We start from the raw sequence: 27,378 nt of genomic DNA on the forward strand, positions 1-27,378 counted from the left end.
TAGAAGTGTTTTTGAAGCATATTTTAGACAGTAACAACACACACACACACACACACACACACACACACACACACACACACACCTGTTCCAAAAGGATCTCTTCACCTAAAATTTTTCTTTTTTTTTCGTTTTATTTATTTCAAAGAGGGAGGAAGAGGGGGAAGAAAAGGGGGAGAGGGAGGAGAGAGGGGAGGGAGGAAGGGAGGGAGGGAGGGAGGGAGGGAGGGAGAGAGAGAGAGAGAGAGAGAGAGAGAGAGAGAGAGAAAATCCCAAGCAGGCTCCATGCTCAGTGCAGAGCATAGGGCTTGATCCCACACCCTGGGATCATGACCTAAGCTGAAGTCAAGAGTTGGATGCTCAACTGACTGAACCACCCAGGCACCTCTAAAGCTTTTTCTTCTAATTAACTTTCCTATTTTAAACAGAGCATGTATAATTAGTCCAGGGACCACTTTATTTAAACCTAGCCATCAGACTTTGTTTTTTTTTTTCTAATGTTCATTTATTTTTGAGAGAGAGACAGAGAGCGAGTGGGGGAGGGGCAGAGAGAGAGGAAGACAAGAGAATCCGAAGCAGGTTCCAGGCTCTGAGCTGTCAGCACAGAGCCCGACATGGGACTCAAATTCACAAGCCATGAGATCATGAATTGAGCTGACGTCAGACGCTTAACTGACTGAGCCACCTAGGCACCCCTGGCCATCACACTTTTAAGTGTCAGGAAGCCTGTCAAAGTCTTTAATAGGTCAGCAAGTGGAGTCTCTTGAACCTGGCTGTCTTTTCTGCTCATCCAGCTCCGCTAAGGTCTACCCTTAGCTAAGGACCCTTACCCTCCGCTAAGGTCCATCCCTTCAAGAACACGCCATCCCTCGGAGCAGTTAAGAGGGCAACCTAGGAGGAGGGGCCTCTTCACTGGGGAGTAGAGTGATTGCAAGCCTAGCCCAGGCTGAGTGGGCAGGCTGGGTGGCAGCCCAGAGCTTTCAGCTCTGCAGAGAAAGAACTTGGCATATTAACATTCATGGTTCCTACTAACGCAGGTGTCTGTCTAAACGACCTACGCAGGTAACTTGAAAACCGCCTGTGCTTCTACTGAAGACAGCACTCTAGAGTGGAGAGGTACCCTAGAGGCTTCACTCTAGTCCCAACTGAAAGAACTAAATTAGGAAACAGCCTTCCTCTTTTTACTTTACATGTCTATACTGTTAGAGCTATAGAACAAGCATAAATTCTTTTCGTAAAAAAACACAGATTATAATTATTGGCTTTGAAAAATACTAAATTTTGAAACTTCAAAATACCCCTGAAGTATTTTTTAAGGGTAATTTTCATGAACTAATTCTCCAGTTGGATTAACTTTAAACTGATGCAGCCATAGGCAACAAAGAATGCCCAAGTCCCCCGGTGGCCCCAGGCCATCATGGCTTAAATGCACACAATTGAAATACAAACTAGAACTTCTGTTTCAGAGCCTAAGGAAGGGTTACCTGGTGGGAAAGCCCACGGAAGAGGCCTCGTGTGAGGTTGAGCATGTTGACGGACCCAGAGACCTTGGCATACATGTCTTTAATGCCAATGAGCCGGCAGATGGTGATGATGGCCCGATGGCAGCGGAGGCCGTAGCCTAGAAAAGGAAAAATGCAGTCACCCTGCTGGCCTTCACACAGCTTTGGGCTCTGGGCTTAGGAGGCCCTGATTCATATTATGGCTTCATCGCTTCCCTGGACAGCTTCCTTAATTTCCATAACGACACTGATTTAAATGAGATGTTATAAAGACTAAAAAAACAATATATATAAATTTCTTAAACATGAGGGCAAAAAAACAGGAATATTATAAAGATTAACAGAAATGTGTGAAAGTTCTAGGCCCCCCACGCCCATGTTGGCTAAGGGCAGAGGGACATGTCTATTCTCCCCCTCCTCAATTGCTCATTTGCACTGAGCAGAGACACCTATTTCCTCTTCCAGGAAGAACTCCTCTCTTGGCTTTGGTAATGCACCCTTTCCCCCGCTTCCCACAAAACATAGCATCTTAATTGCTGCTTTCAGGCACTTAGTGGAACCTGTTTATCTGATGCTTCCCCTCACTAGAATGTGGGCTCTGTGAAGGCTAGGATATTGTTTGTTTCTACTGTATCCCCAGACCCTAAATCAATAGCCAGCAAATGCAGGCAGCAGTGAGAGAAAGACACCCCAAATTTAGACTCACATTTTGATTAGCCAGACATGAAACTTAGCACATGCCTCCCTGCTTTAAGGCAGAGGATCTACTCTAGATATTACATGTTACTGTCTTTCTAATTTCCAATTTTTTTTTAATGTTTATTTTTGAGAGAGAGAGAGACAGACAGAGCATGAGCAGGAGAGGGGTAGATAGAGAAGGACGCAGAATCTGAAGCAGGCTCCAGGCTGAGCTGTCAGCACAGAGCCCTTTGGGGGGCTTGAACTCATGAACCACGAGATCATGACCTGAGCTGAAGTCGAATGCTCAACTGACTGAGCCACCCAGGCGCCCCTCTGATTTCCAATTTTCAATGGTAATTCAATATATGTGTGTAAAAACTACATTCGGATACAAGCAACTAACGTGGAACCATCCCTTCTACTTGAAAGAGCCAATTAAAGTGGACCCCATAGCTATGGCAGATCACATAAGAACCGGGGACCTCAGAGGGTAGCTAAGACAGGCAACAACGGGGTGGTCTGTTCTTCTGTACGCAGAGTTATACACATAAAACATGTGTCCACGTGTGAACAAATGTATGCACGCATAGATGTGTATAGATGCACACACACCTGCAGACTGGTGCCCATGCAAGGCAGATCCTCGGAAGGGCCTAGAAGGCAAATTCTAACCTGCTACTGCTCACTGAATGATCCTAGGCCAGAACCTCCCTTGCCCTCCACACCTACGTGGCAGAGCTGATGGCGAGCTCCCGAGGGAAGGTGTGAATACCGCACGGCACCTGGACCATACACAGCCCTCCCCAAATGGTAGCCAGTTGTGTACATATACAAATACCCATATAATAGTGGTCATAGTCCCGTGGGAATGATTTGGATGTACTTTGACTGTGAAGTCTTTGAGGTACACACTGTGTCAAAAACTCCTTGTTTAATGAAAGTGTGTGTGTGTGTGTGTGTGTGTGTGTGTTAAGATAGGAAATGCTTACCAGCAGAAGACAGGAAATAATAAAGATTGGAGCAGAAATTAATGCTATCGAAACCAAAAAAACAGCAGAAATCAATGAAACCAGAAGCTGGTTCTTTGGAAGAATTAACAAAATTGATAAACCACTAGACAGTTGGATCAAAAAGAAAAAGGAGGGGCGCCTGGGTGGCTCAGTCGGTTGAGCGTCCGACTTGGGCTCAGGTCAGGATCTCGCGGTCCGTGAGTTCAAGCCCCGCATCGGGCTCTGTGCTGACAGCTCGGAGCCTGGAGCCTGTTTCAGATTCTGTGTCTCCCTCTCTCTCTGACCCTCCCCTGTTCATGCTCTGTCTCTCTTGGTCTCAAAAATAAATAAACGTTAAAAAAAAAAAAATTAAAAAAAAAAAGAAAAGAAAAAAGGAAAGGACCCAAATAAATAAAATCAAGAATGAAAGAGGAGAGATCACAACCAACACAGCAGAAATAAAAACAATAATAAGAGAATATTATGAGCAATTATATACCAATAAAATGGGCAATCTGGAAGAAATGGACAAATTCCTAGAAACATATACACTACCAAAGTTGAAACAGGAAGAAATAGAAAATTTGAACAGACCCATAACCAGTAAAAAAATCTAATTAGTAATCAAAAATCTCCCAAATACAAGAGTCCAGGGCCAGATGGCTTTCCAGGGGAATTCTACCAAACATTTCAGGAAGAGTTAACACCTATTCTCTTGAAGCTGTTCCAAAAAATAGAAATGAAAGGAAAACTTCCAGACTCTTTCTATGAGGCCAGCATTACCTTGATTCCAAAACCAGACAGAAACCCCGCTAAAAAGGAGAACTATAGACCAATTTCCCTGATGAACATGGATGCAAGATAGGAAATGTTTAGCAGTGCTGTGTGAGGAATCAGACACCATGCTGCAGCCAAGGAAGAAGTGTCCCATGACTAAATAAGTTTGGAAACGCTACATTCTCTATGCCCCTCTGGGGGATTCACATTGCACAGTAGTGCATTAAAGACTGTGACAATCAGGGGCGCCTGGGTGGCTCAGTCGGTTAAGCGGCCAACTTCGGCTCGGGTCATGATCTTGCAGTCCGTGAGTTCGAGCCCCGCGTCAGGCTCTGTGCTGACAGCTCAGAGCCTGGAGCCTGTTTCAGATTCTGTGTCTCCCTCTCTCTCTGACCCTCCCCCGTTCATGTTCTGTCTCTGTCTCAAAAATAAATAAACGTTAAAAAAAAAAAATTAAAAAAAAAAAAAAAGACTGTGACAATCACAAAGATGTACAAACATTTTTTTTTTTTTTACTTTCCTTTATCATTTTCCCACATGACACTCTTCCCGGAGTTCACACTTATTAGTATCTGCTCATAGAAATAGTGATGCACAGGAACATAGTATAGGAAATGCTGTCTATAATGTATCACACTGTTTCAGCTTCAAAATCAGAATATTTAACCTCAATGCACAGGGAATGTGTTCAACTAGACAGAAACCTGAAAAATACAGCTTAAGGAGACAGGGAAGATAAAAAAGGTAACTTCGGCAATTAATGAAAACTGTAACTCTTTCAAAAATCATTTGGATATAAATGTATCTAAACCAACGCTGCTCAACAGAAATAGGACATAAGCCATATATGCAAGCCATACATGGAATTGCAAATTTTCTCACTGATACATTTCAGAAAAAAAGGTAAAACTGGGGCGCCTGGGTGGCTCAGTCGGTTGGGCGTCCGATTTCGGCTCAGGTTATGATCTCACAGTTTGTTAGTTCGAGCCCCGCATCAGGCTCTGTGCTGACAGCTCGGAGCCTGTTTCAGATTCTGTGTCTCCTTCTCTCTCTGCCCCTCCCCACTCATGCTTTGTCTCTCTCTGTCTCAAAAATAAATGTTAAAAAAAATTAAAAAAAAAAAAAAAGGTAAAATTATTTTTAGTAATATATTGTATTAACCTAATATATCCAAAACACTATCATTTCGACATGTAATCAATACAATAATTTTGAGATATTTTACATTCTTTTTTTTTATCATACTAAGCCTTTGTGCTTCACAGATCTCAGTAGCCACATTTCAAGTGCTCAATAGCCACTCAGGGTAGTAGCTATCATAGGAATCGTGCAAGTATAAGCTTGACGTCTAAGTGTTCAATTTAATACTTTTTCTAATAATAAATAAAGGTTTTTATTAGGCATATGAATGACTGTGATTTTAAAGCAGAAGGTAAGTTCACTTAAAAATAGGCAGGTTCTCTTGGTGCACAATTAGTACTGAATTTGATGTTTTTTTCCTCCTAATTGATTTCCACATCCTAGCTTTGACATGAAAAATTTAGGTGTCTTATTCTTTTTCTGATCCAAACTTTTTTTTTTAATTTTTTTTTTTAATGTTTATTTATTTCTGAGACAGAGAGAGACAGAGCATGAGTGGGGAAGGGGCAGAGAGAGAGGGAGACACAGAATCCGAAGCAGGCTCCAGGCTCTGAGCTGTCAGCACAGAGCCCGAGGTGGGGCTCGAACTCACAAACCGTGAGATCACGACCTGAGCTGAAGTCGGTCACTCAACCGACCGAGCCACCCAGGCGCCCCTGATCCAAACTTTTAAAGATATGCCTAGAGGGGCACGCACCTGGGTGGCTCAGTTGGTTAAGCATCTGACTCTTGATCTCAACTCAGGTCATGATCTCACAGTCTCTGAGTTCAAGCCCCGAATCAAGGTCTGGGCTGATGCCGCAAAGCCTGCTTGGGATTCTGTCTCTCCCTCTCTCTGCCCCTCTCCTACTTGTTCTCTCTCTCTCTCAAAATAAATAAATAAATAAACTGTAAAAATAATAAATAAATAAAGATAGAGGTGCCTGGGTGGCTCAGTCAGGTAAGTGTCCAACTTTGGCTCAGGTCACGATCTCATGGTTTGAGTTCAAGCCCCACATCAGGCTCTGTGCTCACAGCTCAGAGCCTGAAGCCTGCTTCGGATTCTGTCTCCCTCTCTCTCTCTGCCCCTCCCCTGCTCATGCTCTCTCTCTCCCTCAAAAATAAATAAATGTTAAAAAAAATTTTTTACTAAAATAAAACAAAATAAAGATATACCAAGAGTATCATTTTTACTGTAGAACCATAGCTAAACAAAATCAAAGTGCTCAAGAATTCTATACCCAAAGTCCACTGGGCATGACTGCCACAGCTCTGTGACCCTGAACTCTGCCTCCTTGCTTGCAACAGGAAGAAAGTCTACCTCTGCTTCCAGAGCTTAGCATAGCACCCAGCTCACAGATGATGTTCAATCAATATTTGACGATGTGAATAAATGATTGGAACTGAAGAAGCTGTAAGTAGGCCATCTAACAACATCGATGAATTCTCAAGGAGAAATGAATGCTCGCGCTTATCCAAACCCAATGATTCATTCCGTTACTATTTCCTATTCAGAGTATGCTCTTCCCATCTAGAATTACCCCTGGTACACGCCTGTGTTCACAGGAGCCTGAGTGCGTTGACTACATTTTATTTCCCTGGGAGCCTCGGCCTTCTTAAATGAAACTCAGGCCTTTCCATTTTGGTATTTTCAAAATGAGTTCAATACAACTGATCAAAAATACAGGACAGGATGGAATTGAGATAATTACTCTGCTTTAACAAATTATAAGAGTGTTTTCGGTTACCTCTGGGTTTTTTCTTCATCTTGATATGCGTCCTTTTAAATGTCAAAGAAATATCGTGGAATACTGGAGGATAAAAACATAAGCATAAGGATTAGGTGTGTAGCTTTAATCCCCTTGCAAATGCCACCACAGAACTAATGCTACCAAAGGAGCCAGCACACATTGGCCAAGGATGAGTGACAAAATTCTGATTTCACTCATCACTAGGGAAGAAAATTTGTTTATGCATCTTATATAATTATTTGTTCCAGAACATGGTAACAAGCAGAGAACCGCGAAGATGGCCTTAGAGATATATTGTCACATATAATGAAACAAGTGTAATCCTACAAATGATTAACACTCACTTGTATGGTCTTCGTACCGTTCTATATAGTGTAAATATTGTACTGCTCTGTTCTTTGCCTGAAAGAAAGAAGGAAAACACTATTCTTAAATCTACTATTGGAATTTACATTTTCTTGGAGATGTTAAAAAATAGCTTGCAGAAAATATTTTATTACCGAAAATTTCCAACTTAAACATTTCATTATATACTTATAAAAAGACTTAATTTAAAAAACTTATGGGGCGCCTGGGTGGCTCAGTCTGTTAAGCAGCTGACTTCGGCTCAGGTCATGATCTCATGGTCCGTGGGTTCGAGCCCCGCATCGGGCTCTGTGCTGACAGCTCAGGGCCTGGAGCCTGTTTCGGATTCTGTGTCTCCCTCTCTCTGACCTTCCCCTGTTCATGCTCTGTCTCTCTCTGTCTCAAAAATAAATAAATGTTAAAAAAATTAAAAAACAAAACAAAAAAAAAACTTATAACCACAGTATCACTATCATATCTAAAAAACATTAACAATAATTCCTTAGTATCTTCGAACATTCTGTCAGAGTTCAAGCCTTCCCAGCTGTCTCATACTTTTGGGAAGCAATCACAAGTCTGCTAAAAATGACGCAAAAGAAAACAGGTACTGCTTAGGCTATGTATGAGTTAAGTAACTGTTGACAGTAAGCCTCAGAGGAGGATTTTTTGTGTGTGTGGTTCTAATGGTACCTAGCACACCGAACTTTTAGTATCAACAAAAGAAAAATGTACGTACTTTTCTGAAAGCATCTGCTCGTTCAGTGGCTTTCCCAATGGCAAAACCTTAAAAAAAAAAAAAAAAATGACAAATAAAATAAGAGGCATAAATTTGGCACATACTGTCTTTCACTACATTTTAAGTTTCAGTTCCTACAATATTTCGTAGCATTTCATTTGTCTTCTGCCCACAGAAAACCTGCTATCCAAAACAAACCATAAAACATGAGGCTACTGAGATTTGCCTATCTGTTTTGGGGCATTTTGGAAAGATTACATTTGAAAGTATCTATGAGGGGCGCCTGGGTGGCGCAGTCGGTTAAGCGTCCGACTTCAGCCAGGTCACGATCTCGCGGTCCGTGAGTTCGAGCCCCGCGTCAGGCTCTGGGCTGATGGCTCGGAGCCTGGAGCCTGTTTCCGATTCTGTGTCTCCCTCTCTCTCTGCCCCTCCCCCGTTTATGCTCTGTCTCTCTCTGTCCCAAAAATAAATAAAAAAGTTGAAAAAAAAAAAAATTAAAAAAAAAAAAAAAAAAAAAGAAAGTATCTATGAAATCCAAGGTTAGGTGTATAACATTACCTTTTGTAAGTCTCTAGATAAAACGAAATATACTTAAACAAAAACTAATCATGCTCTAAACTAATAAGATAAATGGTTTTGAACATTTTTAAAATAGATTAAAATAACCAGAAAGGTTGGGGAAAAATATACACTGCTATAGAGAAAAACCATGACTTCCCTGGAACTTACAAATGCAATTCAAATTTCAATTAACCAGGAAATAAAATCAACAATTCTTAAGTTTGTGAATGCTTAACCCTATAAAATGAAATTTATCACAAATTAATGGAAATGCTGCCATTATTTGCTATCTCCATTAATTCTTTATTTTGAAGAATGTATTTTATTTTTAAATTATATATAAGAAAGTAATATAAAGCAGGGCGCCTGGGTTTCTCAGTCAGTTGAGCGTCTGACTCTTGATTTCAGCTCAGATCATGATCTCCCAGTTTGTTGAGTCCAAGCCTCGCGTGGGGCTCTACGCTGACAGCACAGAGCCTGCTTGGGGATTCTCTCCCTCTCTCTCTCTCTCTCTCTCTCTCTCTCTCTCTCTCTCTCTGCTCCTTTCCATCTTGCGCACTCTCTCTCTCTCAAAATAAATAAACTTAAAGACAAAAAGCGTCAGTAGGCAGTTTTCCAATTTTCTCTCCCGTACACGTTCGTGTATACATTTCAAAACCAGATGTTCACTGGGGAAATTTTACAGAGAAGTATAAAGAAGAAAGTTTAAATGACTGGCAAACCTACAGATTAAACATTATTAACCATTTCAGTGTATATCCTTCTAGTCTTTGCATATAAACATACTTTATATTAAAAAAAACAAAACAAAAAATTGGGATTGTATTATACAGTCTTATATGAAGTTTTTTTGTTTATTTTTAATTAGCGTTATTTCATAAATAATTTTCTAATATATACTTTAATGGCTACAGAATATTACAATGTGTGGCTATACTTTTTTTTTTTTTAGAGAAAGTGCTCACATGCACACAGGAGAGGGGTGGCAGAGGGAGAGGGAGAAGAAGGGAGGGAGGGAGAGGGAAAGGGAGAGAGAGAGAGAGAGAGAGAGAGAAAGAGAGAGAAAGACAGAGAGAGAGAGAGAGAGAGAGAGAGAGAGAATTTTAAGCAGGTTCTATGACCAGCACAGGGCCTATGGGGCTCAATCTCAGGACTGTGAGATCATGACCTGAACTGAAATCAAGAGTCAGACACTTAAACTGAGTTACCCAGGCGCCCTGGATATACTCCTCTCGTAACTACGCCCCTACTGTTGAACATTTAGTGGCTTTCCCTCCCTAGTTTTTCATTATACATAGGACAACAGTGTCTTAAGCCTTTTAAAATATCCATTGTTCTCATAGAAAAAGGCAGATAGAGGAACTTCTGTTCCTTTTCCCTCCAAGGGATTTTATGTGTTTACCACAAGGCTTATGAGCCCAAACCACTTAAAAGGCTTAATCTGTACAAAGGGGCTGGGCACCGGCAAGAACCCGCAGACTCCAGGGCTGAGCCCAGGCCACACCTGTCCTCTGCCCCCACCTCCAGCACCATGCACATCACACCCCGGTCACCTGCGGCTCCTCTGCCATTCCCCACAGCGACCAGGACACGGACTGATCTCTTTCTTCCCTCTTTTGCTGTCATGTTGAAAACATTTCTTACCTAAAACACAAAATGTTTCATATATATATTACACCTTAAGGAAATTCTGAAGTAGGGAACTGGACTGAGCCCCTTACACACACACAGCGCCACCTGAGTAGCTACAACATCCTCTAAGTCATGAGTAGCAACAGCAACTCTCCAAAGGAAACCTCTCTCTGCAGTTTCTCTAGTGGTAAAATCGAACTTTCCCTTCCTATTTCCTAAGGTTGTTAGAAGGCTGAACGGAGATAACTTTTGAACGGATTAGAAACCATACAACTCGGGGCACCCGGGTGGCTCAGTTGGTTGGGCGGCTGACTACAGCTCAGGTAGTGATCTTGCAGTCTGTGAGTTCGAGCCCCACGTCGGGCTCTGTCCTGAGAGCTCAGAGCCTGGAGCCTGTTCCAGATTCTGTGTCTCCTTCTCCCTCTGCCCCTTCCCTGCTTGCTCTCTGTTTCTCTCTCTCTCTCTCAAAAATAATAAATAAAAAAATGTTTTAAAAAAAAGGGAAACCATACAACTCAATATACACTATTTTAGTGAATTTCACAAAGGAAGAAAGTTGCTGACCAAACTTTGAAAGAATTTGTAACTGACTTATTATAAGACATATTCCCGGTGATCAGAGATGTTAAAACAAAGAAGATGTGTATCTTAGAAATGAAAATGCAGTCTACAGAAAGAATGAGCACAGGACTGAATCTCTATGCTAAGGTTTAGGCTCACAGGCTCACCGGATAATACAAAATTTAGAAATACCTGCTTACTAGAAACTACAGGAAAATCTGTGTTTTGTTTGTTTGTTTTGTTTTGGCATATTTAAAAGGCCAGGATCTATGAAACTGTTACCTTAAACTGCTTACATGGCAGGTCCCTTCCCAAAAGTAAGGTTAAAGGAAAAGGTCGAGTCCACACCCGTGGACAATCTTACAGGTAATCATCCACATATAAGAATTCTTCAAAGGGATTAACTTCCAAAAGATATAAACTGGGCCCCAAAGACATAAAATGCTTGTAAACATAAAGTACTGATATTGATGAAATAATATACATAATATACATACATATTCATCACAATATACATATTCATATGTATACATATACATACATACATTCCTTCATATACATACATAATATACATATTCAATCACAAAATCAATAAATGGTTATTCCAAATGATAGTTAACACTGGCCAAGTATGCAGCACTAGCTCAAAGGAAAGTGGACTATTTTGGTGATTTTCAATCACCCTGGAAAAAGTGACTGATATTTCCCTGACACAGGCTTCAGTTTCAACGGCCTGCAAACAGCCCAAAAGATTATTTCCCCATCAAGAGCTGGGCATTCACAGCAACTCAAAGCTTTCTTACCCTGCCCCATGAACTGAGTGCCAGGACAGATTGCTAATGCTAGCTTTAGAAGGGAGGGTTTCAATAGTAATCTCCAAATTCTGTTCTTGACCGTACCCCTGAAGTTGCCTTGTCATGAGACCGCAACTGGTAGCCCCCAAAAGAGGGCAGCAGTCAGGACAGCCAGGATCAAGTAACTGAAATTAAAGTTTCGTTATTCCCTTATCCGAACCAGCTCCGTGTCGCAGAAAAAAATCACGCACCAAAGGCTGTTCCTCATGGTTCCACTCGCACTATTCCCGCTCTACCCACACCAACTTCTCTAAAGGCTCAACTGGGTATGTGATGCAGCACGCCTACCTCCAGTATTCTGGTATCAAAATCATCATATGTTTCTGTGGAGAGAAAAGAAGAAGGCATGTAGATAAACGGATCTCTACAATTAGTGCACGAAAGCATTTCTCAAACCAGGCACCATCACTGATTTTTAAGTGAGAAGGAATCTCAGATCTTTTCGTGTCACTCCCCAGGCCACACCCTAGTCCTCCATGATCACCAGACTGCTCCACCACTAAATTCCGAAAACTCGGCCATCTCCCTGACTGCACCCTCCTACCCCTGCAGCTCTCTCACTCAGCAACTCACAAGGGGTGGTTCTTAGAGCTCCCCAGCACCACCAGACTCCTGACCCCTTCTTTATTTTCCCTCGGACCCCCTACGGTCTTCACAGCCTCTGCCACTCAGCCAAGACACCATAAGCCATCACTTCCACCAGACGTTGCAAATAGCCTCAACTTCCTCCCCCTCTTCTCTCCCCACCATACCATCTAGGCCAGAATCAAGGCAACTCTCTGGTCACACCTGACCTACTGGGTGCCGCTGCTAGAGAGAAGTCAAAGCAGAGTACACACGTGGGCCACGAAAAAGTCATGGTCTCCAACTCAGTCAAGTCCTCCCTGCTGCCTGTTGGCCTTTTATGTCTCTTTCCACTCACCACAGCAGCCATTTCAAACACTCTGGGTTCTCTGATTTTTATTAACTTTTTCCTATAGAAAATTTCACTCACATAAAAAATAAGATAGAACAGCAAAATGAAGTCTTACACACCCATTAGCCAGCTTCGACAATTATCAACTCCTAGCCAATCTTCTTTCCTCTAAGTTCTGTCCAATTCCTACTTCGTTGGGTAATTTTTTTAAATTAATTTATTGTTTAATTTACATCCAAGGTAGTTAGTATATAGTGCAACAATGATTTCAGCAGCAGACTCCTTAAAGCCCCTTACCCATTTAACCCATCCCCCCTCCCATAACCTCTCCAGCAACCCTCTGTTTGTTCTCTATATTTAAAAGTCCCTTGGGCACCTGGGTGGCTCAGTCGGTTACGCGTCTGACTTTGGCTCAGGTCACGATCTCATGGTTCTTGAGTTCGAGCCCCGAGTCGGGCTCTGTGCTGACACCTCAGAGCCTGGAGCCTGCTTTGGATTCTGTGTCTCCCTCTCTCTATGCCTCTCCCCTGCTCACGCTCTGTCTCTCTCTCTCACAAATAAACATTAAAAAAAAATTTTTTTTAAGTCTCTTATGTTTTGTCCCACTCCCTATCTTCATTATCATTTTTGCTTCCCTTCCCTATGTTCATCTGTTTAGTATCTTAAATTCCTCATTTGAGTGAAGTCATATGATATTTGTCTTTCTCTAATTTCACTTAGCACAATACCCTTCAGTTCCATCCACATAGTTGCAAATGGTAAGATTTCATTCTTTTTGATTGCCAAGTAATACCCCGTTGTATATACATACCACATCTTTATCCATTCATCCATCGATGGACATTTGGGCTCTTTCCATACTTTGGTTATTGTCAACAGCGCTGCTATAAACATGGGGGTGCATGTGCCCCTTCGAAACAGCACACCTGTATCCCTTGGGTAAATACCTAGCAGTGCAATTGCTAGGTTGTAGGGTAGTTCTATTTTTAGTTTTTTGAGGAACCTCCATACTCTTTTCCAGAGTGGCTGCACCAGCTTGCATTGCCACCAACAATGCAAAAGAGATGCTCTCTCTCCGCATCCTCGCCAACATCTGTTGTTGCCTGAGTTGTTAATGTTAGTCATTCTGACAGGTGTGAGGCGGTATCTCATTGTGGTCTTGATTTGTATTTTCCTGATGATGAGTGACGTTCAGCATCTTTTCATGTGTGTTAGCCATCTGGATGTCTTCTTTGGAAGAGTATCTACTCATGTCTTTTGCCCATTTCTTCACTGGATTATTCATTTTTTGGGTGTTGAGTTTGATAAGTTCTTTACAGATTTTGGATACTAACCCTTTATCTGACATGTCATTTGCAAATATCTTCTCCCATTCTGTCGGTTGCCTTTTAGTTTTGCTGCCATTGGGTAATTTTGAAGCCAGTCCTAGATACCTGTCTCTTCATCAAAATATTCTGGTGCCCATGCTCATCAATGCTCATCCTACTTTCAGCAGATGACCCCATCTCCTCCTCACAGACTAACTGAAGCCACCAGACAGCTACCACTCACCCACCACACCCCCAGCAGGCCCACATTTCCACTATCAACAACATAGGCTCCACCTGAACCCATAGTCACGAGTTAATCCATTTATCCACCCTGGGTCTGGGTCCTCATTAGGGTTTTAGTTTATGGGGTTTTTTCTCTCCCTCCCATACCTTCATCCACTCAACTGAAGCATTTTGCTCCGTTCTAAGCATGTTTACCTGAATCTCTCCGTCTCAACTTCTCTCCTCCTTAAGCCAAATTTAACAAAGTAGCCAAACTTGTCTATTTCTTCATCTCCTACTCATTGACAATATTGAATTTTTCACGTGAGTTTTACTTCTTTACATATTCGGGATGGGGTGGTGCGGGGAGGACTTCATTTTCTAATTTGGCCTGATAAGTATTAGCAATTTTTATTTCATGTATGCTTTTATGACACTGAATGACAACTCTCTGGTTTATCTTCTGTTATCAAAACAGAACTCCCAAGCCACGCTGCTCCATAGGTACCCCATGAGCACCTGTGTTTGAGGAACTGCACCCGACAAGTAGTTCTGTATAGATCTCAAATAGACCACCACGTTCAAGGCTCTGAGAAGCCACACAGTAAGGATTCCAGAAGCCAATGCTTTGCATCCTGTGTGTGGACTACTTTTGCGTATGGGCCTCTAGTGTTCCATAAAATACAACTGAGTAATTAACACGAAGTTATTTCAATAATGCTCAAATCCCTTTTTTGGAAAAAGGCAATCTAAACAGACAAGTAAAATCCACTTAAGGAATTCTAGAACTACAAGTACTCTCTCCATCACAAAGGTAAGCAACACCAGGACTCAGCTACCTCCATTGGGACCAGGGTCCGGGGGGCCAAGACTGACGCCTCCCCACGTGTTTCCACTCCATCCTCGCTCCCGTTTAACCTTCATCTTCCTCTTCCGGTCCCACTCTTCCCTCTGCTGGACCATCTCAGCCTCTATCTTTTCCTGGTCTTCCTTGCTTCTTTGGGCAATGGTCTGCACAGCTCCGTCTCTCATGAGAGGGACATTGAGACCAGGCCATAGGAAGCCATGACGCCCTGGAGGTTTGAAAACATACATTAATAAGAATTTTTAAAAATTATTCGTTCCTTACGTGCTAAAATGGTAGGCAAGGGGTGTACAGATAATGATGCTGCCGGAGGGAGCTTAAACTAACAATCACTTGGCAGGCCACTTGGCACCGTCTATTAAAGTTTTAAGTGTACCTACTGTAATAACTAGTAATCCCACTTAATGCTACCTACAGAAACACTCCCACACAGTTACGAGCCGTAAGTGTGCTTGGACAAAGAGGTCCACTGAAGTGTTACTTGTAAAGGCAAAGAGTGGAAGCGATCGAAATGTACAGCAATAGTGGACTGGTTAAATGACTACAGCATCTTCAACCCGTATATATTCTACACTAAATTCAAAGAATGAGGTTGCTATAGAGATACTGATGTGGAACAATTTCTAAGACCTAATATTAGTGAAAAAAGTAAATTATAGGACAGAATGTACCATATGATAGAATTTACTTTTTTAAAAAAGAAAATATGTATTTCTTTTAGGGTATTTATGTATATAAAAACATTAAAAAGGGTCAGAAGAAGGGGCACCTGGGTGGCTCAGTCAGTTAAGCGTCCAACTTCAGCTCAGGTCACGATATCATGGTTCATGGGTTTGAGCTCCCTGTCGGGCTCTGTGCTGACAGCTCAGAGCCTGGAGCCTGCTTCAGATTCTGTGTCTCCCTCTCTCTCTCCCCCTCCCCTGGTCGTACTCTGTTTCTCAAAACTAAACAAATGTTAAAAAAAAAAAAAATTGTTTTTTAATAAAAAAGGTCAGAAGGAAACATATCAAAATGAGATCAGTGCCTTCCTTGGGGGGCAGCAACTGGGATCGGTGGGGAGATAGAAAGGGCATCAAGGGGACTTTAGATTTCTCTACAATCTTTGAATTTTTTTACTGAGAAAGTATACACATATGATTGCTGTACTTTTTAAAAAGTTAAAAAATAAAATAAGATATAAGGTGAGTCATCAGAGAAAAAGATTCAAGTAGACACATAAGTGCAGTGAAAGGTGTTTTCTTTATGCCTGAAGGCTATTATTACCAATGATAATTGGTCAATAACCATAGCACAAAATGTTGATCCAAGTACACCATACAATTTTTACTCTTTAAAAAACACAAGTATAAACAGTTATGTTTCCAGGGGTTGGCAGACTAAGGCTCAGGGGCCAAATCCTGCCCACCACTTGTTTTTATAAAGTTTTACTGGAACACAGCTCTCCTGGTTAGATCATATATTGTCTAGGACTGTTTCTGTGCCCCCTTAGCAGAGCTGAAGAGTTGTAACAGAGTCCATGTGGCTCACAAAGCTAAAAATATTGACCATCTGGCCCTCTGCAGAGGTTTGCCAACTTTCACTGAATCATAAGATCCTTGAGGGCACTGTCACAGAAGATGTGACGCAAGGGCACTTAGGCTTGTGGAATGAATAACCGAATGAATTCCTTTCTATGGGATTTTCTTCCCCCAGAATCATGGGGCATTAAGTGAGCCATTTGGTTTAATTCTAAAACTGCAAACCTAACGCCCTTCATGAGAAATGTATGAGGCTTCTAGGCTATAAAAATCTCTACAAAACTGGGAGGGAAACTTTAAAAAGCACATTAGACTTTTTATAAATAAGCTTACCTTCACCAATGATCTGACCCCTGTTCAAATCCTTTCTTCTCTTTTTCTTAGTTCTTTTGCCTCTTCCTTTTCTTGCTCCTGCACCAGTCTCTGCTAAAGCCCCTTTCCATAGCTCATCTGCTGTCACTGTAATGAAACAGGTTTTTTGGTTTTTTAATTACCAAGCAATGATCTGTGGTCCCCTGCTGAATAAAAAAGGCCCAAAGAGTCCAGCTCACTTGTATCACTGTGGTGATGAAAATAAAATTATATCATTCTTTATACATATCAAACACATGGTTACATTTGGACAACCCAAGAGATGACTATACTATTCTCAAAGCGCATGGCCTCCCTCCACAAGACAGCCAACATTTAAATCCCATTTGCCGGTAGTTCATTTCCCAGACATCTCATCAACTATGTTACAGGTCTCTTCCCTGCCCTCCTGCCACCACTATAACCACTGAGATAATACCTATCCTTAAATACAGGTTTCTTAGCCCAAACAAGAATCAACATTGCAATCTGAACTCATAAATCTTAATACTGTGAACTGTTTGCTCTATTCTTCTGTGAATGCCTTAAATACCTCTGTGCATCCTTCAAAATAAGATGCCCACATTCACCTTCAACTCTAATTAAAATCTAAACCATACATAGGAAGGAATGAGGAGGTAGGAGTCTGATAGTTAATATTTGCATAGAGTGTGTGTATTCTCAAACCATGCTTGCCTTTCACTTGATGTATAGACCCCTACACTGCTGATTTATTTCCATTTGTGAATTTCTAGGATCCCCAAATCTTTTTCTACCATACATTTCAATCAGTACTTACCCCTCTGTACTTGTGGAATATTCAGATTCATTACTTTCGACACTACTGAATTCTATTGATGTAGCCAATTTAAGTCCTATCTTCCCAAGGACTTCCAGCCTTTCACAGTATCACCAATTGATTTTACAGTCATAGATTCTGTCCCATTACCAACTTATTTAATAAAGAATCACAGCCACACAAATGTTGTAGTACTCAAAACTCTAAGATACATCTATCTACATGCCGGAAATACTAAACATATTCCGGAAAACAAATGAGTTATCTTCATTCTCTTACCCTTAGGGTTTAAAAGTTCTACCTGCTTGGTTCCTGAAAGGTCTTCCCTTGATCTTCTGAGTAGATAGCATGGAGAGGGAAAAATGTTTTGGATTTATATTTTTAAAGGCTTTAATCTGTTCGGTATCCCATTTATGTAAACACATACATATTAGAGTTGATCTTCATAACTGAAGCTCAGAAGTAACTGAGATTCCACATCACATGCTGCTTTGCACCTCCCTGATCAGAGCAAAGGCTTTAAGTTGAGCTCAAACTTTGACGCTGATTCACTTAAAAGAACACAAGTTTGAAATAAAATCACCAACCCCAAACTAAATTCTCACTAAACATTTGGTTTTGTTTCCTAACCGCTTAAAAATGGTGCTACCTATAGATGCCATCAAAAACTTGAAAGTTCACAATGAAAGCACTTTTAATGGGGGCATATTAAGAGGTCAATTAGTTTTTCTTCACTTAGAATAAGCAAATCACTCATTAATACTAAAAAGGATCTGGGGCACCTGGGTGGCTCAATTGGTTAAGCATCTGAATTCAGCTCAGCTCATGATCTCACGGTTCGTGGGTTTGAGCCCCGCATCAGGCTCTGTGCTGACAGCTCAGAGCCTGCAGCCTGCTTCGGATTCTGTGTCCCTCTCTCTCTAGCTCTCCCCCACTTGTACTCTGTCTCTCTCTCTCTCTCAAAGATAAGTAAACATTAAAAAAAAATTTTTTTTTAATAAAAGGGTATACTCTTTATTTCTAAAAAAAAAAATACTAAAAAGGATCTGATTTTAAAAAGAAATTGATATTGGCACAAAGATGTAAAAGACTAAAAAGTTTAGTTCATTTTCTTTATTACATATTCTAAGAGGAAAATAAAATTTCGAACTACATCGGGAAAAGACAGTGAGTCATATGTCAACTCTTGAATGCCATTATGCTATTAAAAATGGTTTTAGTCTTTTTTCAGATTATAACAGAAATAGTTACTTTTTAAAATTTAGAAAATATAGGGGTGTCTGGGTGGCTCAGTTAAGTATCTGACTTCGGCTCAGGCCGTTTCTCACAGTCCGGGAGTTCGAGCCCCACGTTGGGCTGTGTGCTGACAGCTCCCTCTCTCCCTGCTCCTCCCCCACTCACACTCTGTCTCTTTCTCTCAAAAATAAATAAACATTTAAAAAAATAAAGTGAAGTAAAAAATGAAATTTGGAAAATATAAACACTATGACAAGCATACAAAAATTAATCATAATCCCACTGTTAAATCAGAACATACATTTTTTCTTCCTTCATGCATATACACATAAGTGTACATACATATTTCATTTGTTTTAGACAAAACTGAAATTATGCTACATGTACAATTTTGCATCCTGGTTTTTTTTTACACATTACATTGTGAGCCTTATCGCATATTCTTACTATTATTCACAAACATAATTTTTTCAATGGCTCTAAGTTGAATTAAGTTATTTGACAGAGATTTTACTATTTTAACATCAGAACATACTGGTCTGCTTCTAATTAACCTGAGATGTTATTTAGAATAGATTTACTATTATTTCAGCTCTGTCATTTCTGGAAGGGCTTAGGTAGATTAACATATATACCTGTTAACTACCATAGTTAGGTAAAATATATTTCATGTTTTATACACACACACACACACACACACACACATACATATATGCAAAATCCACTATTACATCCAATTTGATACATGGAGCTATTTCAGACTTAATCATGCTAAGTAAACTACTTGCTAATTTGGATCAAAGGTATTTAAATGGTAGATCCTCGCCCCCCTCCACACACACACACACCCATAGCAGAGGGATAGATTTACAAGTACAATGTTAAATACTCTTAGGAAATCTTAATGAGTTTTGATAAATTATAGTTTTTGGTTTTTGTGGGGGTTTTTTGGAGGAAATTTACAAAATCAAAGACTATTTCCTACTGAAACAGCAAAAGCCAGCTAGCTCAATGCTAGTTTCAACTGAGGTCATCCTCTTAAAGTTAACCTTAGTGTGACTTGGGAGCAATAAACTCATAAGGGTTCAGAGTCCTGTAACTGGGGAAGAACATAGGCTAATGGAGAGTCAGAGGCAGATATGAGACAACAGTGCACGGACAGGGGTGTCAAAGGGCAAGGGGCACCTCTAAAACAAGAAGAGTTAGAGAAAAGGACTTCTAGGGCAGGGGAAAAACAACGGACAGTCCCTGGGTTATGATGGCTTGACTTGTAATTTTTTGACTTTATAATGGTGCAAAATGACATATATTCAGTAACAACCGTCCTTCGAACTCTGATTTTTGATCTTTTCCTCTTTTCTCTTTGCACCAAAATCCACAGATACAACTGAGCCTGTGTTAGTTGCAATCCCCCTACAGCCTGGTCCTCATTTCTGCACTGCTACACAAATGACCTACCTACTATAAGACTTCCAAAGTGAAGTGATCTTTGATAAAGTGACAATGGAATACTCTGTAGTCACGACACTGCACTGAAGAAGTCTATGTACTGACATGGAAAAACATCTAATACACTGTTGCATGAAAAAAGTAGCCGACCAGTGTTTTAAGGTAGTAGAATTATAGGTGATTTTCTTCTTTTTGATTTTCTGTATTTACCAAATAATCTAAAATGAATTGGCTTTGTAATCCTAATTTCTTTTTTTTAAACAGAAGCTCTTCTTTTTTTTTTTAAGTAATCTCTACACCCAACATGAGGCATGAACTCACGACCCCAAGATTAATAGTTGTACGCTCTACCGAGTAAGCCAGCCAAGCATTCCAATTCTAATTTCTTTTAATTTGTCTAATGCTGAGTTCTGAAATCAATCTCCATTTATTACGAATCAAGATAATTTCAGTTCAGACTCGACTATTTCAAATACTACTGCAAGTCAGAGCAGTGTTAGCAAAACAATGTCTACTTAAAATTAACTTTTCCTGACTTGTACTCTCTCCTCAACTGAAATGCAACTAAAAACAGACTTTGATTATATTCTTGGTGTGAATCTACATCAGCAGGGATCTGGGCCACGATTCACTACTCCTTAGGTCTCAGGTACCCAACCAAGGGGATAAAAGTAAACGAGTGCTCCCCAAAGAACAGTACAAATACAGCTGGTAATATGCAACATAATCCCAGGAGGTACTCTAAGGAATATTTTTATTTTAATAGCACATCATATACTAGTCTCTAAAGTGTTCATTCACTAAAGGAAGAAGAAAAAGAAGAAAAATTAAGATACGAAAGCACCTTTTATTTTTCTGTTTCACGAAATGGGAAGTTTGTAGCCAGTCTACGTACATTTAGTGAAGAAACTATAGGATCTATACTGCTGGCCCATCAAGTTACTGGGAGAAGAAATACAGCATTGTGTCTGTAGCGCACGGGTCAAGCTGGCAAAATGACGGCTGCCTCTGGTTCCTGGAGATGACAAAGGGCCTGTAGGGAGACGGAATAAAACTTTGGGTTAGGGGCGCCTGGGTGGCGCAGTCGGTTAAGCGTCCGACTTCAGCCAGGTCACGATCTCGCGGTCCGTGAGTTCGAGCCCCGCGTCAGGCTCTGGGCTGATGGCTCGGAGCCTGGAGCCTGTTTCCGATTCTGTGTCTCCCTCTCTCTCTGCCCCTCCCCCGTTCATTCCCTTTCCCCCTCCTTCCCAAAAAAAAATTAAAAAAAAAAAAAAAAAAAAAAAAACGTTGAAAAAAAATAAAAAAATAAAAATAAAACTTTGGGTTAGATGTTCCACACCTGCGGGAAAATATTGCCAGCACCAAAGAATGAATCATTACTAATGAAAGTAAGTCACTAAAATCCTGAACTTTTAAGAATCGTATTTTGAGGACAGTCTTTCTTTAAAACATAAATCAAAACTTGATTCTGCTAACTTAAATGTCCATCCTAGTTACAGAAGTTTCAGTCTGTCCACACGACAGATGTAGCCATCTGAAGAAAGATGGAGATCTGTCCTTACCAGGGTTGCTACTTGCCCTTAGGAGCCCACAATCAACAGTGTAGTCTTGGCAAATGGCGACCTCTGCTGTATGAGCAGGGCCATGTTCCCGTGTGGAAAGTCCTATAAATGACCTGTTCAGAAGAGCAAGGTGCAGAACAGTAGTAGAACATCCTGCCCTTCGTGTTGAAAAAACCAGGAGGGGATATGAATATACTTTATAGACTAATTTCAGAAGCATATAAAGGAAACTGGGAACAGCGGTTGCCTCTGAGGAAGAAAACTGATGCGTTTGGGGTTAGAACGAGAGATTTGCTTTTTTGTGGTTCTTGGAATTTTTCTAACTACATGCATGTATCACATAAAGTTTTTATGAAAAACCATGTCTTAGAGGCAGCCATTTGACCAATCCCATGGATGGTGGTGTCCAGCGGGGACAATGGCAGGGGTGACAGGAATTAGTGGACTCAAGGAAATGGGAACACTGATTACAAAAACCGCGTACACACTCCAGCTTTGCATTTCAGTGGAGAATTTAGTCACTATGAGAAAAGTGAAAAGGAGGATTAAAACAGCCCTCGAGAGAATAAAGTGTATTTAAGGGCAACAGGTTTGAACAGAAAGCCGAAGAGTGAAAGCAGCTATTTTCGAGTCTCTGAGAAATTAGGCCAGTCTCTGGCCTTCCTCACGAAGGCTTCTGCAGGCCCCATATCAGCTCAGGTTGAGGACACTACCTGGCTCACAATAGAGGGCACAGTCAGTAGTTTACGAACGAATGAGTCACCCAACTAGTCAGTGAACAAATAAAGGGAAGAGTTCAGGTCACCACCCTCTTCTGAACCCCTCAAGCAAGGTATGAAAGCATCTTCACAAGTGGCGTTAATAATATGAAAGGGAGGAAGACTAAAAGTAAAGCTCCAAAAGGCCAAGAAAACAATGAGATTTCAATTCCGCCCTAACCATAGGGAAAGGGGGTTCCACGGACCGTAAGCACAACATGGACCAAGCAAGGGTTGGTTTCCTTCCCTTCTGGAGAGTGACTGAAGAGAGGGCCCTGCGCTATGGCAGTGTAGAAGCAAAGGCCTCTGCAAAGACCCTGCATTACGAGGATGCATCACAGTCCCCAGACAGCTCAGGACCCAGTCCTGCCATTTACTGGCTGTGCAATCTTGAGCAAGTCACTTAGCCTCTCACAGACTCACTCCATCGTCTGCAAGATGGAAAGGACAACCCCCTCATAAAAACTGGTGACGATTAACCAATATAACGTGTTACAAGCCTAGCACATAGGAATTAGTCAAAAACTGTAGCTATTATTTTTTAAAGCCTTGAACTATAACAACTGTAATCATAAAAAATTTGAAAAATACTCTAGACCTTATGTACTTCCATTATAAAGAATGCCCCCCCCCCAAAAAAAAAGTATGTGCTCTGTTCATTTACAGTTACATGAAGCCCTCTAGCATTAGATCCTGTAAGAAACAGTAGTTGGATAAATGAATCTCACCATTGCTGAGAACAGTCTTCAATGCCAAAATGGAAGCTGTTGGAAAGGTGTTTAGGTAAAGCTGCCTGGACCATATGTGACCTGTAAATTAAAAAAAAAAAAAAAAATCTTTTAAGGTACTTTCTGCATTAAAAGGAACACTTTAACACCCAAAGAATATTAACATCTATAGAATAAAAGAACCAAGAGAAGGAAGTGAATAATTTCCAGGTTCCATGACCACGTGAAGTAGACAGCACCACCTTCTCCTTCATGCTCACATCTAACCAGTTACGAAGCCCTATTAATTCTCTGCAAAAATCTATCAGCTACGCCCTCCCCTATGGTCTCACTGCCCCCTCTTTATTCAGGTGCCATCCCTCAGCCACAAAGTAACAACAGTCCCTTAGTAGGTCTTGCTGCTACCCCTCTCATTCCCCATCTGCCGTCAGGCAGCCCTTCCTAAAATAACAAGTCTGGTCACCTCCCAGCTCTGATTTATCATTCTTTGGCTCCCTACTGCCTGCACCAATTCAAAACTCCTCAACATAGCCTACATGACTGCAACGAGGACCCAACCTCCCATATCAGCCTCAGTTGCCACCACTCTCCCCTCCACCCTCTCTGACTACACCAGACTTTGTAGTCATTCTTTTTTTTTTTTTTTTTTTTAAAGACAGAGGTTGAGAGTGTGAGCTAGGGAGAGGGGCAGAGGGGGGGAGAGAGAGAGAGAGAGAGAGAGAGAAAGAGAGAAAGAGAGAGAGAGAATATCTTAAGCTGGCTCCACACTCAGCACAGAGCCCTAAGCAGGGCTCAGTCCCATGACCCCAGGATCACGACCTGAGCTGAAATCAAGAGTTGGACACTTGGTCACCCAGACACCTCCAACTTGTAGTCATTCTTGAACACACTGTGCTCTTCAATCCCTTTGTGTCTCTGACACGTTCTCCTGAAATATCACTCTTGGTGAAGGCTCCTGGTTCCCAAAGTGGCCCCCCAGCACTCTGGGGGAGAGAGTCCCCCTCTCTCAAGACTCTGAAACTCCCGCAGTCTCAGGCTGTAACCGTATTATGTGCCACTTCACATAGCAGAGTGCTTCCAAACAGGTTCTGACAGCATTTACTCGTAAGTGATTTTTGAAAAGGGTACCAAGACAAATCAGTGGGGAAAGAACAATCTTTTTAAGAAATGTTGCCAGGACAGGGGCGCCTGGGTGGCTCAGTCGGTTAAGCATCCGACTTCGGCTCAGGTCATGATCTCGCAGTTCGTGAGTTCGAGCCCCGCATTGGGCTCTGTGCTGACAGCTCAGAGCCTGGAGCCTGCTTCGGATTCTGTGTCTCCCTCTCTCTCAGCCCCTCCCCTGCTCACACTCTGTCTCTCTCTGTGTCTCAATAATAAACATTAAAAAAAAAAAAAAAGAAAAAAGAAATGGTGTTAGGACAAACGAACATCCTCTTGCAAAACAACGAAGTTAGAGTGCTACTTCATACCATATATAAAAATCAGCTCAAAATGGGTCAAAGACCTAAAGGTAAGAGGAAAAACTATAAAACTCTTAGAAAAAAACCATAAGGTACATCATCATGACCTTCAAATTGGCAATGGTTTCTTAGATATACTAAAAGCATAAGCAACAAAGAGTAAATAGATAAATCAGACTTCACTAAAATTTAAAACTGTGTTTTAAGGGACACTATATTCAGAGTGAAAAGACAACACACAAATGGAGAAAATTTTTGCAAATCATCTATCTGACAAGGAACTTATATCTAGAGTATAGAAAGAACTCTTACAATTCACTAATAAAAAGACAACCCAATTTAGAAATGGGTAAATAGGGGCGCCTGGGTGGCTCAGTCGGTTAAGCGTCCGACTTCAGCTCAGGTCACGATCTCACGGTCCATGAGTTCGAGCCCTGCATCAGGCTCTGGGCTGATGGCTCAGAGCCTGGAGCCTGTTTCCCATTCTGTGTCTCCCTCTCTCTCTGTCCCTCCCCCATTCATGCTCTGTCTCTCTCTGTCTCAAAAATAAATAAACGTTAAAAAAAAAAATTTTTTTTAAAAAAGAAATGGGTAAATATTTGAATAGACATCTCTCCAAAGAACATTCATAAATGGCCAAATAAACACACACAAAAAAGATGTTTATAAGCCACCAGGGAAATGCAAATCAAAACCACAAACTGATACCACTTCACACCCACTAGAATAACTATAATCAAAAGGACAAATAATAACAAACGTTGACAAGAACGTAGAGAAGAACTCTCACGCACTGCTGGCGGGAGTGTGAAACTGTACAGCTACTTTAGAAAACAGTCTAGCCATTCCTCAAAGTTACACATGGAGTTACCGTTTGATCGTTTGATCGAGCAATTCCACTCCCGGGTCTATACACAACAGAAACAAAAATACTGCACACAAATATTTACAGCAACATCAGGCATAACAGCCAAAAGGTGGAAAAACCCAAATGTTCATCAACTGATAAATGGATAAACAAAATGTAGTAGATACATGCCACAGAAATTCAGCCATAAAATGGAATGCGGTAGTGCTACATGCTACATGAATGAATCTTGAAAACCTTATGCTAAGTGAAACAAGCCAATCACAAAAGACCACATAGTATATGATCCCGTCTATATGAAATATGCAGAACACAGCAAACTATAGAGGTAGAAAGATCAGTGGTTGCCTAGAGCTGGGGGCAATGAGCAAGTCGGGGGGATGAGAGCAAAGGGGTATGTTTTTGGGGAGATGAAAATGTTCTAAAAATTTATTATAGTGATGGTTGTATAGATTTGCAGATATACTAAAAACCACTGAACCATACACCTTCAAAGGATGAATTGTATGGTGTGTAAATTACATCTCAATAAAGCTGCTACCAAAAGAAAAGTTTATAATGCACCAGAAGAAGAAAAAACAAAACAAAACAAAACACAACCAGACTCTGGAGCCAGATGGTGTGGGCGCAAAAACCTGACCTCCTCCCAGTGTAACTTTGAACACGTTTCTCAACCTATGTGTCTTAATTCTTGGTCTGCAAAATAAGAATAGTAAAAGCATCTATCTCACAAAGGCACTGTATAGATGAAGTGAGGAAAAGCATAAATAGTTTTAAGATAGTTCCTGGAACACAGTAAGAACTCATGAGGGAAAGCTACAAACGCTTCAGGTGTTATTTGAATGGAGCCTTGAAAAAAGGAGGAGGTGGTCACAACATGAACAAAAGTAAAGAATGTTCAGGTCAGATTTCCTGCCAAATCATTTCAGGTTAAGTTTCCCAATAAAATGAGTTACCAAAAAGAAACAAACAAGACCTTTTCGGTTTTCAGAGGTCTTTAGAATTTGGAATTACGAATGTTGGGTTGTGGGTTTACAATAAAATAGAAGGATGAAAAAAAGCCCTAGTCATGAAGCACAGTGGTAGACCTTATGCTAAAGGATACAGCAGACTGACCCTCCTCAGGCTGCAAACCAACAAGGGGTGGGGGGGGGGGGGGGGGGAGACAACAGTAACAGCAAAACTAAGGACATTCAAAACATCCTTCTTTTCAATAATGACACTGATCAGCCCGGGATCTAAAATGACTGACACTAATCCTATCCGACCCAAGCTGCAGGACTGCCTCCATCGGCTTCGAACTGCCACATCGACTTCACCAAAGGAATCTGTGGGTCACGCCCGCCGGGAAGGCGATGCTTGCTCCCCAGTTTCCCGCGCCTTTTAGCCAAGCACGCAGCAGGAGTCCGGTGAACTGGAACGAGCCTTGGACAGCGTCCAGTCCACCCTCACTTTACAGACAGAAGCCCTGCGACCCAGAGAGGGCGCGGAAGCGTGCAAGGTCACACAGCAGCTCCGGGCAGGATCGGAGCCCGGCATGATGGGTTCAGAGGCCGCTTCTTTCTGCCCGTGCATCCGCAGGCCGCAGGCGAGCCCCCGCTCCCGTCCCCGCTCAGAGCCCCTCTCCCGGCGTCCCGGCTCTCACCCGCCGGCAAGCCACACAGCGCAGGGAGGCAGCCTGCAGCGCGTACCACCGCCGCCATGGTGGAGCCCTGAAAGAGCCTCTGTCCAGGCCGCTTTCTCCACCGCCTGCCGCGACTGCTTCTCGCCAAACGTCTGGCCACGGCCTGCGGCTGAATTCCCGAGGCCAAAATGCCGCACCGCAGCGCACA

General features: G+C 41.6%; 1 protein-coding gene across 1 annotated transcript in view; it reads right to left on the reverse strand.

Annotated features, from left to right (window-relative positions):
- Positions 1–27,378, reverse strand: part of MRPS5 (mitochondrial ribosomal protein S5) — a 29,551-nt gene extending 2,173 nt beyond the window's left edge. The window contains exons 1-11 of the mRNA XM_049652171.1: positions 27,192–27,378; positions 23,219–23,299; positions 21,066–21,203; positions 16,669–16,794; positions 14,793–15,026; positions 11,794–11,828; positions 10,012–10,102; positions 7,898–7,944; positions 7,161–7,218; positions 6,814–6,876; positions 1,482–1,618 (exon numbers count right to left, since the gene is read on the reverse strand). Coding sequence (XP_049508128.1) covers positions 1,482–1,618; positions 6,814–6,876; positions 7,161–7,218; positions 7,898–7,944; positions 10,012–10,102; positions 11,794–11,828; positions 14,793–15,026; positions 16,669–16,794; positions 21,066–21,203; positions 23,219–23,299; positions 27,192–27,249 — 1,068 coding nt within the window. The 5' untranslated portion in view covers positions 27,250–27,378. The remainder of the gene's footprint in view (positions 1–1,481; positions 1,619–6,813; positions 6,877–7,160; positions 7,219–7,897; positions 7,945–10,011; positions 10,103–11,793; positions 11,829–14,792; positions 15,027–16,668; positions 16,795–21,065; positions 21,204–23,218; positions 23,300–27,191) is intronic.

Source organism: Panthera uncia, assembly GCF_023721935.1.
Source record: "Panthera uncia isolate 11264 chromosome A3 unlocalized genomic scaffold, Puncia_PCG_1.0 HiC_scaffold_12, whole genome shotgun sequence".
NCBI lineage: Eukaryota > Metazoa > Chordata > Mammalia > Carnivora > Felidae > Panthera > Panthera uncia.